Genomic DNA, 13,723 nt, shown 5'->3' with positions numbered 1-13,723 from the left:
ACCACCACACTAATGGAGGCTGCTCTGCTGTCCTTCCCTGGAGATAGCAGCCAAGTCTAGTGAAGCTTCTCTCATAGCAACCAGAGCTCCAGAGCCAACAGCAGCTGCTGTCACTGCCTTCAACGCTTACCCACAGGATCCAGAGCACAGCAACACCCTCCTCCCTGCACCTCTACAGCAAAAAAAACCCCAGAAGGCTGGCAACAAGACGACTTCCTGGGTCAACCACAAGAAGCAGAAAAAAAGAAATCCTAGTATTTCCTATAAAAGTGAAAAGAGGAATCTCTGATTGTTGAAAAAATAAGAAATTCCTTTTTTGGATTTAGATTCTGGCAGCAACACCCAGCCATGGTGGGGGCAACTGCCTGAAATCCATAATGTATTAGCACACCATCAGACACCAACATCAAGTTCTTCTCTCACCCAAGGAGAGGGATTCGCCCCCAACGCTCTCATTACATCATGGCCCGAGCCCGCAGCAGCCACAGGAGCCCTGCAGCACCCCGTGACCTCTCCAGCCCCGCAGAACACCCTCTTCCCCCCCAACAGCACACCCAGGATCTCAGCCGGTGTCAGAGGGACACGAGGACACGGCCGGGAAGGGCCTGCGAACCCCCTTTCACTGCCTCACCCATTTCCCCGCTTCCAGAGGGCCACACGCGGCCTCGCCTCGCTCCCTCCCCCCGAGACGGCGAGACACTGCCCGGCGCCGCTTCCCCACTCGGCCCGGCGGTGAACTCCGGTCACCGGCACCCAAGGACGATCTGCCGGGCGACAGTGACCTTGCCAATGCCGTCGGGAGTCGGAGCGGGGCCGGGGCGCGGGTAGGGCGGCGGGGAACCCCCCCTGCGGCGGCGGTGGCGGGCGAGGAAATGCGGGAGGATCCGCGCTGCAGCCGCCGGCGCCGGGAGCGGGGGTTACGGAGGAAGGCGCCGCACGGGCACCATGAGAAAGCAGAAAATGCAGGTCAAACACCGCCTCCCCCGAGGCCTGGAGAGGCTGGCGGTTCGGGGCAGGCAGACGGGGCCCGGAGGCTGCCCCGAGCCGGACAACGACCCCCGCGGCCCCTCGGGACAATGCGGGGACACGGGAGCGCGGAGAAGGCCGGGCTGCAGCGGGGCTTCCTCGGCGCTCGCCTTCACCGACAAAGCGCCGCTCCAGCCCCGGCCCCGGCCCCGGCACTGCACCGGCCACCAACGTCCCGAGCCCGCGCACCGCCGGGCCCGCCATGACGCCCGCACACCGAGCCGGACCGGGTCAGCTGGGGCCGGGCCTCCGGGGGCACGGCGGGGCGCTGCCGACCGGGCTGCCAAGGCAGCGCAGAGCAGAGCGTCAGGCCGCGAGCCGCGCCAGGAGACCCCCGCGGCCGCCCGCCCAGCCGCCCGCCCCAGCGTTCCCTCCCGCCGCCGGGTACGGCCGGTTCCCGCCCGCCCGCGCCTACCTGGCCGGCCCGTTCCCCGGGCCCCTACGCGGCACCAGGCCCGGCTCGGCGCCACGGCGTGTCCCGGGCAGCCGGTGAGAGCGAGCGCTCGGCCGCGGCAGCGGCGGCCCCTCCCCCGGCAGCGGCGGCGGCTTCTCCCCGGGCCGGGCGGAAACGGCACTGGGCGCACGGGGATTCCCGGCGCCGGCGCCAGGGGCGCCCCGGGCACGCCCACCCCGCTTCCCGTTGGCTGTCACGGCGCCGCGTCCCGCCCCGCCGGGGCGCCCGCCGCCGCCACCGCCCCGCCCACCCGCCTTCGCCATTGGCGAGCTCTCCTCGCTGCCCCGCCCTTGCTGCGGCCTCATTGGGCTCCACGTGCCCGCCCCGCCGCGCGCCCCACGGTCGCGGCGTCCCATTGGTGCGCGGCGCTGCCACTCGGCGCGGGGCGGAGGGGGGCGGCCGCCGGCAGCGTCGACGCGGTGCGGGGCGGGCGGGCTGCGGTAGCGCCCGCCGGGCGAGCCGCGCTACGTGCCGAGGGGCGGGGCCGGCGGGGCGCGATCGCTCGGCGCGGGGCGACTCCCGCGTCGGGACACGTGGCAGAACGAAGGGGCGGTGCGGGGGGCCGGGAACCTGGGCGGAGGGGGGCGCAGGGCGCATGCGCGGCGTCTCGCGCGCCGGGCCTGCCGCGCGGCACGTCCGCGCGCGCGGGGCAGAGGGGGAAGGGGGCTGGGCGGGGGGGTCCCGTCGCGGAGTCCCGGCGGGGCCGCCCGGGGCCGAGACCGCCCCTCCTCCGGCCGGGCCGGCGGGGCCAGCGCACCCACAGCTGGCCGCTCCCCGTCCCTGGAGCCCCGAACAAAGGCCGCGGGGCAGTGAGGCGGAGGGAGGGAGGGCTCCTCCGCGGTAGGAGGGGCGGCCGAGCCGGGCAGGAGGGGCCCCGCGGCGCTCGGTGCCCGCGCTCGGCCGAGGGGCTCGGCCGAGGGGCTCCGCCCAGTTCGCGTCTGCTCGCAGTGAGCGATGCGTGCGGGCCGCAGCACTGCAGGGACGCGGGAGGAAGGGAGTGGAGCCCGGGCGCGGAGGGAGCCGCGGGATCGCGCCGGGGGCTGCGCAGCCGCCAGCCCGCTCCGGGTCGCTCGGCAGAGGCGGCGCTTCGGGAGTTGCGGGCGGGCAGCCGCCCCCGCCCCCCCCTCAGTGGCAGCCGGTCCGGCCCCGCCACCCCCGCGGGAGGGCGGTGCGGCCGCTGCGGCTGGTCCCGCGGAGGCGCGGGGCGGGGAGAGCCGCGTCCGGTCACGGTGCGGCGATCCAGGCGTGCCGCAGGCTCTGCGCGGCGCTGGCGCGGCGCTCGGGCGCGTAGTGCAGCGCGGGCAGCAGGAAGGCGGCGAAGGCGGCCGCCTCCCGCGGTGTCCAGCCGTGCCGGTCCGCCAGGATGCCGGGGAGGCTACGGGGGGAGAGCCGGGAGAGCCGCAGGAGCGCGCCTGGCAGAGACAGCGTGGGCACAGCGCCTCAGTCACACCTGCGCGGCTGAGACTGCCGCGCCTCGCCTCGCCTCACAATTAACCCAAAGCATCCTGAAAGATCGCTGCCTTCACCCTGGAATTATCTCTGTGGGCTGCACCTGCGCTGCCCCTTGCAGGTTTGGCTGTCGGGTGTTTCTCAGGAGCCACCTTTCCAAGCTAGCGTTTGGAGTCTCCCTGTTCCTGAGTACTTTTCTTAGCTGAGAACGTGCTAAGAATGCACAAAGTGTTCCCAGAATAACCATGCCACAGCCATTGCTGCTTGTACCCTGCGCCTGCCCACAGGCACCCGGATGCATCATGCTGTTTCAGTGTCAGAGCTTGCAAGACACTCCTGTTGAATTAGTCTTGTGCCAGCCAGCTCTGTGGGGCCCAGCAGAGTGTCTGACTGAGTGAGAAGCAACCCTCCTCCTGGGGAGTGCATGGTGTAAATGCAGTGATTCAAGTTAGGCATGTGTGGTCAGGACAGGTTGGTTCACAGGGTGAGTGAATGTAGAACTAATTTTGACTCATTTCTTTTAAACGCCATAGTAGACATAAGTGTGAGCAAAGCGTATGGATGTGCAGAGAGGTGCTTGTTGAGTTCCAGCATGGGACTAGCACTAAGCACTGAATGAGCTGTGGGTAGGCTGATGAACATGAAAACAGAAAAGGATGATGGGCCAAATTGTAGAAGGGTGAAGTCATGGTGCCTTGTGGTCAAAGACAAGGGTTTCAAGATTCTTGGGTCAAAGGGAAAGGAACTGAGGAGAATAAAACAGATGTTACAGTTGGGACAGAAGACTAAATATAGCAGCCACACTGGAGGGATATGAGTGTCCTATTCCTGGTCATCATTGTTCTCTGCCAGTGAACAGGTGAAAACCAGCTTGTTACACACTCTTCAGCCTTCCTGGCATGGAGCTGTTTCCTATCTGTACTTCCATTCTCTCCAAATCCAAAGGAGAAAGAATGGAAATGCTGTCCCTGTTGGGTGTTTGCTATGACCGTTTTTTTGATTTTGCATTCATCCCTGGAATGTTTATGATTGCAAAGATAGGCAGGGCAGGGAGTGTTACTGCTCTTTATCAAATTTCCATTTGTGTTCCATCCCTGCTTTTAGCCTGCATTATATGAGTAACTTTGCTTGAGTTCAGCATGAGCTGAGTACAAATGTGTCAGAGGTCCACAGTGACTTTTAAAATAAACTTCCTTATGCCAGTTCTTACCTGGCCTGCTGAAAAATTTTGTTGACTTGTTCCATGAGAAAACAATTTGAGGAGGAATTCTTCCCAGGAGTTCAATAATGCGAGCAACATGATCTAGATGGAGGGAGAGAAGACAAATTTAGATACAGACTGTGGCACTTCTGTCAGTGAAATGAATAAAACTCATGGAGTCTTACCATCATCTCTAGAGAAGTATTTCCCAGGTTGAGGATCAAATAGACACTCCCCAGTTGCCATTTCAAATGCCTAGAAATGGAGTAGCACTGTTAATTCACTAATTGTCTTGGAGTTTTCCTCCCCCGCTAACTGATAGTACCAATTTCCCTCTCTATCACACAAAACTCATCCTAAAATTCGTAAATACTCACACTGGCTTCATCTGTACAACAGTGAAACAGCACCTTTAACTCCATCAGGATGAAAAGCAGCATGTGCCTGATTCAGGCAATCCTATGAGCTAACCTGCATGGAGTGTGAATTGCTTTAGATCTTAAACTAATTAGGAGTGGGTTTTACCAGCTGCAGACTTTTGCGCTAAAGCGAATGAGTGCTAACAGCCCCTCTTGCCTTCTCAGCAAGGCAGCTTTCTTTACATGGATAGGTGGATGCTAAGGACATGCTGCCCTGGCCACGTAATGTCTGTCACCTCCCCTACAGGCACAGCGTTTTCCCCAGTCCTACCAGGCAGGCCGTGCTCCAGATATCCACAGGAGTGCTGTAGTCTAATCCAAGAAGCACTTCCAGGGCACGGTATGGCTGGGTCTGTATCTCCTTGGAAAAAGGCTTGTACTAAAACAGAAACAAACTCCCTGTGGCTGGTGTCCCTAAACCAGTCACAGCAATGCTGGTGGTCACAAGCTTCTCATGCAGTGAGGGGACACTGGGGACACGACTGAATGAGTGTTCTCAGCTCTGCGCAGGGCATGGCCAGCACATTCCTGGCCACACTGACACCAGGGGGAAATCTACCTTCCACCATTTCACACTGAATATAGTTTTAAATGTCTGATTGTAGGGACTAACTGCGAGCTGGAGAAGCGTCCAAAGTTGACGGTGTCTCAGGAAGACAGTGTGCAGCTCGGAGCTGAGAGTGCCGAACATAACACCCCCCATATCAGCATCTCTGAAATAGCTGTTCAGCTGTAAAGGGACAGACACACGGTGTGGGATGGAAAGAAGCACACAGCGTCCCACATTGTCATGGGATTGGGACTCGGAACAGACTCACTGTCCAGCATGCGCTTCCTAGATCTGCAATTTTCACTTCTATGCTCATTAAATCAGGTTCTTCCAACTGATTACCAAGATCACCTCCTAGATGGAAAGGATAAAGAGAAATCAGGTCTTTTTGAACCAGCAGGTACACACCACCTACCACAGGAGAGGCATGTCTGCCTTCTTTCAAAGTTTCTCAGCCTAAAAGGTCCTAAATACTTTTTATCATAAATCAAAGGCCACCTCTGTTTTTTGAGGGAACACAAAAGAGGACCTGGTATCCAGTAAAAACCTAAGAGAACGTCTGGGACAATAGTAGCTCGGAGTGGAACAATGTGACTACGTGCTCTTGTCCTGCTGCAGGGTTCCTCTAGCTCCAAAGTTAAATTACTGTGGGCCCAGAGGAGAGCACCAGTCAGAACCAAAACATCTGTAATTGCTCAGCCTTCAGCAGCCCTGGCTGTCACAGACCTTGGACATAGCCTCCTTGGCAAGCAGTGTGAAGGTTACACTTTTATATGATCCCAGAAAAGGGTAATTCCTGGTTTAGTGCTTTACAGTGAGCTGTCACCCTATGCTTAATATTGTGCTTTTCTGCTCTGAGCAAAAGACTTGGTCACTAATTTAGCATTCATTGATTGCCCCAGAGTTTGAGAGACAAAACAGCACTGTCATGGGAGAAATGCTCGCAGGAGAACACAGTGCAAGGATATTATGAAAGGTCTCATTGCTGGGAGACGAGCTAATCTCTTGAGAAACTCTCCAGCCCTACATCTTATTCAATAGTCACACCATTCTCTGCAAATAAATTATGTCTCAAAAGGCCTTGAAGATTAGCAGCACATACAAGTCTCCTACAAACCTCAGAAATGAGGGAAATAAAGAGCAAGAGTGTCGTACAGCTTTCTGATGAAGCTATTTTGTATGTAAACCTTTCAGTAGCTGAAAACACCAGACTTGGGGAACTGTCCTATACCTGAAGCCTTGAGAGTGAGCTCCGAGGTCGTGGTGGGGCTGTTAACAGGTATCTGTGACTTGTAGTTGTCCTTCATACAAACCCACCTGCAGGACCACATTTCTGTAGGTGCCTCAAGCCCAGCCTGGTGTTTGTGTTAAGCAGAGAAAGGAAAGGCCTTTCAGCAGCATAAGCTGGCTGTAATGTTTTATACTGGCTGTAATGTTTTGTACTGGCTGTTGCAGGAGATGTGAACCTTTCCTAAGGTATCTGTACCTCCTGCCTCTCATTTCCTTCCTGCCAATAAACACCTAAGTCCATTTTCATGTTAAAAAAGCTCTGGAGTGCTCACCTGCTCCCTTTAGCCTCACTTCTGTTCCCTGGTCGCAGTGGAGTGTATCCATGAGAAGCCTTTGGAGCCTTTTGCTGCATCCATACAGCAGGATGTTCTCCGGTTTGATGTCTGTGTGGATGATGCGGCAGCACTTGTGCAGGAAGTGCAGCCCTGCCAGCACCTGGGCAATGAGGCAGCACTGTCACACCAGCTCTGAGAGGGTCCCCAGCGCCTCCCTTGCTCCAGCAGCTGCCAGAGCTGCCAGGCACAGTGGGAGTGCAAGTCAGGGACATTCTGAGCACTGATGGTAACTATCGGCAATAAATGGTTTCCTGTTGGGGTGGCCTGTGGGAGCAGGCACAAGGGGTTCCATCACCCCACATGGCAGCAGAGCCCCAGGAGCAAGTGGAAGCCTGGACAGCCCAGCGAGGAAAGGGCTATTTGGGGTGAGACACAGCAAAAGGCAGCGTGACAATCCACAGGTATCAGCACGGCTGGGCAAGCCCAGGGAGGTGGGAAAAGGATGGGGCTATGAGGAGGCATTACAGTTACAAAGCTGAGCTTTCTCCTGAAAAAACTGTGTATGGCTGTTGTGTCCTGGGATCACTGTGCTTTCCCACTGATTATAACCAGCCCCCAACTTCCATTTGAATAACAGTGACATGGCATGGGACGGTGTCCCATCATACAAGGAAAGAAGAAGACACAGCATAACCCAGACAGGAGGGGGGAGACACCATGACTGAGTGCAGAGAGAGGATTTCAGGGCCCTGCAGGAGAGCCATGTAGGGAAAGAACAGCTTGTGATGCAGCAGGGAGAGCCTGGCCTGTCACAGGGGAGAGATAAACAACACCTACCAGAGATGAGCAGTCACTATCAGAAATCAATAACAGAGAAAACGCTATGGGGAGATTTAGGTTTGTTTTTTAACACTCTGGTCAGTCATAAAGGACTGGTAAATATTCTCTGTATTATCAAATTCTATTCTGGGATGAACACCAGCTCCAGGGAAATATCAGCCTTAAATGGTAACTGTGAAACCCGGGGAAAGATTTAAATAACTAAACTGGAATGAATCAGAAGTAAATACTGCCTCAGTGCTGATCTGAAAGTGGAAAACAGATCTGAGATTTTACAATTAAAGCAGATAATTGATCAAGCAAAAGCCTGAGTATGTAATGGAGCACAGAGGTAATGCCACTACATTTTTGTGTAACTTACTCAGGTGTTAGTGGAGCTTCTTTAGAGAAAGGGGAGGCTATTACAGAAAATATGATGAAGGAGGAAGCAATTTTCTTTCTTAGTGTCCCTAAAAGGGCACAGGAATGAGGGTAGCAAATCTTCATCTTGGCAAGTGTGCAGACTTCTGATAAATCTCAGCAAAAGAGGCAGAAAGTACATTTTAACTATTCTGAGGCCTCACTCAGGTTCCCCATTCCTTAAGCAGAGCCAGCCCTTAAGAAACTCAGTTTTCACCATCTTTTAAATTGGCACAACACATCCTTATAGGGCATGAAGGAAAAGTTGGCTCTGCACAGGAAAATCTCAACATGGGAAGGGAACCAGCTGACCAAATCAGCAATTTAGAAATTCCTATAAAGACGTGAGGGAGACCTTGAGCAGCCTTCAGTGGTACCATGCAGAAAGATGCTGGAGACAGTGCTACCCACGGCTGGATGCCAAGGGCAATGCCAGCAGTCTGGCACTGCTGCCAGAGGGGACTTCTCAGGGCAGCAGGAGGGCAGAGATGGTTTGCCCACAGGCAGCAAGAACTATGGCAGGCTGTTTGTCCCCTGCTACTCCTACAAGCAGCAGAACTGCTGGAGAACCCAATGATTACTGAGATGATGGGAACAGAAGTGCCAGCCCTGACTCCCTGGTGTACATCTGCAGGCTATTGCCACTTCATGGCCCTGACTCCTTCCCAAACCTGAGGAGGCTGCAGGCATAGGCAGTAACACCCAAGTAATGCCCTTCCCCTTGGGAGGAAGACTGTGGCACATCCCACAGCCAACAGCCCCTTGGTGCCCTTGCCCAGTTCCAGCTAAATTCTCACCTGCTGTAAAGACTTTTTCACAAAAGGCAAGGGCAGTCCCTGGGCTGTGTAGTTTCCCATCAGACATCGGAGGGAAGGACCCAGTGCCTCAAATACCAGGCACACATATGGGAAAGAGTCAGGGATTCACTAACAGGGAAAGGTGTTACCACCAACCCTATGCCTTTCACCAAAGGAACCAAATACCTCCTAATCCAGCCTCTCCCCTCCAGCCACCTCCATGTGCCCATATCCAGCTACAGCCCTGCTCATCCTCCTCATGGCAGCACAGCACTCAGGTTTACACCATCCTGTGGCTCTCCAAGGTAAACCCCGGCTTTGCTGGCCTAGAAAAGCACTCTCCACAGAAGGATATGGAAACCATTCTCTCCAATCATTCTGAAGTCGTCTAACAAACAGACAATGTTTTCTCCTGCCAGGTCCTTCTTCTTCATGCAGCTCACCTGAGGGGGAGGATTCCAAGAAAGCTGCAATTAGAGACATATATATGCACAAGGACACCTTGCACCTGTTTTATCCTGTCTGACAGACCTTCTCTTCTGGGAGTTGGCACTTCATGACAAATCCCATGAAAACAACATCAGGAAAACCATGAATGAGTTTCTGTTTGTTTTGTCTTGCTCTTGACCAGGTGGGACCATCACACTCACAGTGTCAAAACAACTCACACCAATCCTGCTGACAGTATCTAGCACATTTCCTGCTGCTTATTCTCTCCAGGCAGACCCAGAAAGTGCTCCTACTTGTGCTGGAAGGGGATTCCCCCAAGAAGACAGCTCCCTGCTCCGAGCATCAACGGCTGTCCATTTCCTTTGCCTCACACCAGCCCTTCAGCAATTTCTCTCAAGGGGTTGCAGAGAGGCAGAGACCTTGTGGCTGTCTTTGGCCACTTGAAGGCTACTTGTCCTATCGGGGTAGAGAGCAGCTTCCACATCTGGAAGAAGCCACTTCTTTGTGCTGGAAAAGGGTTGGCTGTGGGTAAGTACTGCAGAGATCTATAGGATGCGGAAGGGTGGTGGAGGGGGTGAACGCATCTTTTGTACTAGAGCCAGGGGTCTTCAAATCCAGCATGTAGGAGGTCCAAAACCAAAGCGGAGATGGTTCTTCACACAGCACATGGGTAACTGGGGACAGTTCTTGTAACAGGAGGCTGCAGGTACTGAAGCCCACAGGGGCTTGCAAGGGTTCAAGGTAAATCCACTGAGAATTCCTGCCCACACAAAGATCATCCTTGGCCCGAGAAATCTGCAGCTGGAAACTGCAACAGGCGTGGGGAGCATTCAGTGGAAGCAGCACCCTGTGCTCAGCTTGTGCTTACACCCACCTAGACATGTGCTGTTGGCGCAGGGTGCTGTGCTGAGTGAACCTCCAGGCACAGGTGCTACAGCACCCCCAGCACCACACACCTGCGTGACAAGGAGCACCAGGGGCTTGCTCTCCCAGAACACTGATCCTGGTACAGCAATTCATACTGTTTTTTTCTCTCTTCACAGCCACAACTGGTGGGGTTTTGGCTTGGCTCATTTTGCAGATGCCAGATCCACCTGCACCAGTGCTAGAAGGTTTGTTCTGGCACAACAGAAGTGAGCAGCCCTGGAAGCAGAGGCCAGATCATCTCTCCTGGCAGCTCTGCACGCACTGACCCCCCAGTGCTGGTGGGAACAGCCCTGGGAACCAGCTGTATGCTGCTGAATGGGCAGGCGTGTCTCTCAGAATTAATAATAAATCAGGGCTAAGCCTCAGTCTGTACACAGGGTTCTGCTGATGTGTAGAAAAGCAGCCCTCTGATTACATTAAATTAATGCCACTTGGTACTTCCTCTTGCATCACTGCATCTGGCTCATCTCCCTTCAGATAGGGCCTACAGATTTACAGGTGTTAACTAAACCTTTCTCAAACCTGTTGGAGAAAGGCCACAGAATAATTTAAAATGTAGAATTTAATGGATTTTACTCATCTGAAGCTGATGTAACTTTGTATTTCAGCAAACCTGAAGAATTGTAACCATTAGCTTTCTAGGACTAGCAGTTCAAGCCAACTTCAAAGGCTACTTGCTACGACCCAGATACAGGCACCTAATTACCAGCTCCATTAGCAGAGGCCAGAAGAAGCTTTCTGACTTCAGATGTTTATTGTATTTAGGTTGGTACATCATATTTTTTTCTATTGCAGATATTTCCTTTTACTTCAGTATCAGTCTTGTGATACAGCAATGTCCTGAGTGACACTCCTCTGTGAATGGCACAGGTACAGCAGACATGCTCCCATCTCCTGCTTAAGACCATTACCACCTTCTTCTGTTGATTATCCACCTTATCATTCTGCAGATTCCTCCTTTTTGCTGGATTTCAGTCTCAGTTAAAAGAAATGGGCTGACAGGGCAAGTGGGACCCAGCCGACATATCCCAGTATCATGGAGGAAGGAAAAGGTGCCTGTTTCAGAGGCCAGTGCTGAGCCAGGGTGATTTCTATGAATTCCCCAACTTTTGGTTTTTTTCCTATTCCCCACCTAGCTCCTTGGACTGAGACCTGGAGGCAGAGGGGGTGTTGAGGCTGCTACTCAAACCTGAACTCAGTGGCCATCCGCTGGAGCAAAGCACAGACCCACAGAATATACTTACACAGCGGAGGAAAGCAACCTCGTCCCGAGCAGTCTCAGCAAAGCCTTCCCTGCTTTTCAGAACCTTCACAGCTACCTGTTTCTTCCTCCTGGGAAATGAACCACAGCTGTCAGCCAACACATGTCAGTGGCCCTGACCAGCAGCGCTTCCCTTTCTCTCAGCCAGCCAGCCCTGGGCTCTCCAGGGAGGGTGCTGCCCTTCTGCAGGCAGCCTTGGCCTCGATCTGCTGTGCGCCAGGCCCATGGGCATCCCTCCTGCTGGCATCTGGCAGCACAGCTGCCCCAGGGACCAGCAAGGGACTGGAGAGAAAAAGAGCATGGATACTGCAGGGTCTAAATGAGAAAAGAAAATGCAGAGCAAGGGCTGATCCCACCTCATTCACATTCTTTGATTTATGGGGACCAGCTCTGCTCATTGCACCCCTGATCTTGCTGCCAGGCTTTCCCTGTGCTCAGGGATGTCCGGCGTGCTCCCAGGCTGTGCTCTGCTGTTTCTTCAAAAGGGGCCAGCCCTGCCCAGGACATCAGCCACCCCTTCCCACCTCCTTAAATGGCACTTGGCCCCTCACCTCATGTCCTGGCACAGCCAGACAGTGGCAAAGGTGCCGCAGCCCAGCTTGTGCAGCACCTGGTATTGCGTGTTGAAAATCTCTCCCTCCTTCATGGCATGGTGGCCTCCTGTGGGGACCATCACCAAGAGATATTAGTGACATCTCTAAATGCTCTCAGGCGGAAGGAGCAGCTGAGGACAGCCTGACAGGTCCCAGTGGCCTCCTCTAGCCTGGGAAGAGCCTGACATGATCTCATCTCTGGAGCCTCATGCCCAAGGACTGACCTGTGCACTGGGCTGACGGCATCTCCTGCTGCACCTGCTCCTCCATGGCACTGCAGCACGGCAGATCCTGGCACAAGGGGATGGAGGCAGTGGTACACGTAGTCATGGGACACAGGTGGTGTGATCTTCAGCACTTTACTCCTTTCAAGAGAGCTGGAGAGCTGCAGGGTGGCCGTACCTCTGCTGTGCCCTCACCCCTTTCCTTCCCATTCCCTTCAGCAGCTCCTGGAGTCAGGCTGTTACGAACACTTTTGGCACTTCAGGGAGATAGGGATTATTTTAAGAGCTCAGATGAGGAAAGCTGGCAGGCTGGTCCCAGGCCAGGGCCAGGTGGGAGTCTCAGGTTTCCTAGCGTGTATTTTCAGGGGCTTAGCAGGGTCTGTGGGATCCCCTCCCATAGCCAGGGAAAGCACTCCCTCCCTATCCCCATCCTGGCTGAGGAGGGAATTTGGGCTTTGGCTGGCAGGAGAAGGCTCCTGCTCCAGAGGGGTGTGAAACAGAACTTGCATTCTAAACACTACAGTGCTGCTCCTCTGCCCACAGTCTAGCCCTGGGGAAGAGCACGGGTTTATCACTGACTGTCCTGTGACATCCCAGCAAGGCCACAGGACATCCTGGCAAGGGGCTACTCCTGGGGTTTGTTACTATGACAGCCCAAGACAAACTGACAAACACCAAGACAGAACAGACAGACTGATCCAGCTGCTGTCCCCCAGTGCTGAAGCACTGACGTAGGACTGGCTCCAGTACTGGTCACCTGAAATTGCAGCCCAGAGCCCTTGTTGCTAATGAAATACAGATTTAATCCACCATAGCTGAGGCACTCCCAGCCCAGCCTTTCATAATTTGGAAATGTCACTTGCTGTAAGGCTGAGGCTTCAGGCTAACAAACACTGTGACAGCTCGAGACAGGTGATAGTAATGCCCATAGACCATTAGCAGAGGTAGAAATATTGACCTTTAAATCCTCCAAACACAGCTAAAGCTAAGAACTCACCTGAACCAGAGGATTTTCAGAAATTATTATAGAGGGCTGGCAGTGCTGGTGACAGGGAGTTGTTCTGGAACAGTAACATCTTCCAGGTGCTGAGGCAGAGGTGTGACTTCCTTAAAACATTAAAGTTTCTTTCCATGTACTGATGTTCCTCTCCCAGTGCAGCAGCCAGAGGCACAGCTTGCCTTTGGGCACCCAGTGAGCTCCCAACACAGTTTGAGTTAAGGATCAGACTGGGCTCAAGACTTTCATCCTGTCAGGGAAAACCCGAAGTGCCAGAGCTGGTGTTACTCTGTTCATCCAAGCCTGCACAGAAGTCTGAAAGGAGCTCAAAATGCCTCCCCCTCTTCACACTTCTACACCTCTAACCCTTGCATTTACGGTGTTCAGAATCAGTCTCTTTTAGGTATAAACCTCCAGGATGCTGCATGTCTGCATGGCCACTCCTTACAGCAAATACTCGCTGACATCTTACCATGAAACAGAGCTGAAATCAAAGTTTCCTTATTTGTGCACAGACTAAGCTTATCAGTAGCCTCACACACTCCTCCTGCACCACCAGCATCTGCCTGAG

At 54.5% G+C, this 13,723-nt stretch overlaps 2 protein-coding genes across 2 annotated transcripts in view; both read right to left on the bottom strand.

Moving 5' to 3' along the window:
* SETD5 (SET domain containing 5) overlaps positions 1–1,595 on the bottom strand; it is a 65,069-nt gene extending 63,474 nt beyond the window's left edge. Inside the window, exon 1 of the mRNA XM_069028428.1 lies at positions 1,442–1,595. The gene's annotated coding sequence lies outside the window, so the exon portion shown is untranslated. The remainder of the gene's footprint in view (positions 1–1,441) is intronic.
* Positions 1,596–2,650: 1,055 nt separating this feature from the next.
* LOC138117497 (SRSF protein kinase 3-like) lies at positions 2,651–12,201 on the bottom strand. Its single transcript, XM_069027862.1, has 11 exons — positions 12,156–12,201; positions 11,890–11,998; positions 11,322–11,409; positions 9,053–9,143; positions 8,701–8,804; positions 6,662–6,824; positions 5,368–5,453; positions 4,821–4,928; positions 4,316–4,385; positions 4,140–4,232; positions 2,651–2,892 (listed from the first exon to the last, which is right to left on the bottom strand). Exons 1-11 carry the CDS (start codon positions 12,199–12,201, stop codon positions 2,705–2,707), a joined length of 1,146 nt encoding a protein of 381 aa, XP_068883963.1. The 3' UTR covers positions 2,651–2,704.
* Between the last annotated feature and the right edge of the window lie 1,522 nt (positions 12,202–13,723).

The sequence above is a fragment of the Aphelocoma coerulescens genome, chromosome 12 (assembly GCF_041296385.1).
Source record: "Aphelocoma coerulescens isolate FSJ_1873_10779 chromosome 12, UR_Acoe_1.0, whole genome shotgun sequence".
In the NCBI taxonomy this organism is placed as follows: Eukaryota; Metazoa; Chordata; class Aves; order Passeriformes; family Corvidae; genus Aphelocoma; species Aphelocoma coerulescens.
This window is presented reverse-complemented; position numbering and strand designations above follow the sequence as displayed.

Bases quoted from the DNA above. Each gene is read 5' to 3' on its own strand.
- LOC138117497 (XM_069027862.1), bottom strand. From the start codon at position 12,201: ATGGAGGAGCAGGTGCAGCAGGAGATGCCGTCAGCCCAGTGCACAG. The intron at 4,386-4,820 runs GTAGGACTGGGG...CTCCATTTCTAG, and splicing joins TCTGGAGCACGGCCTGCCTG to GCATTTGAAATGGCAACTGG. The intron at 2,893-4,139 runs GTAAGAACTGGC...TGTCTCTGCCAG, and splicing joins AAAATTTTTCAGCAGGCCAG to GCGCGCTCCTGCGGCTCTCC.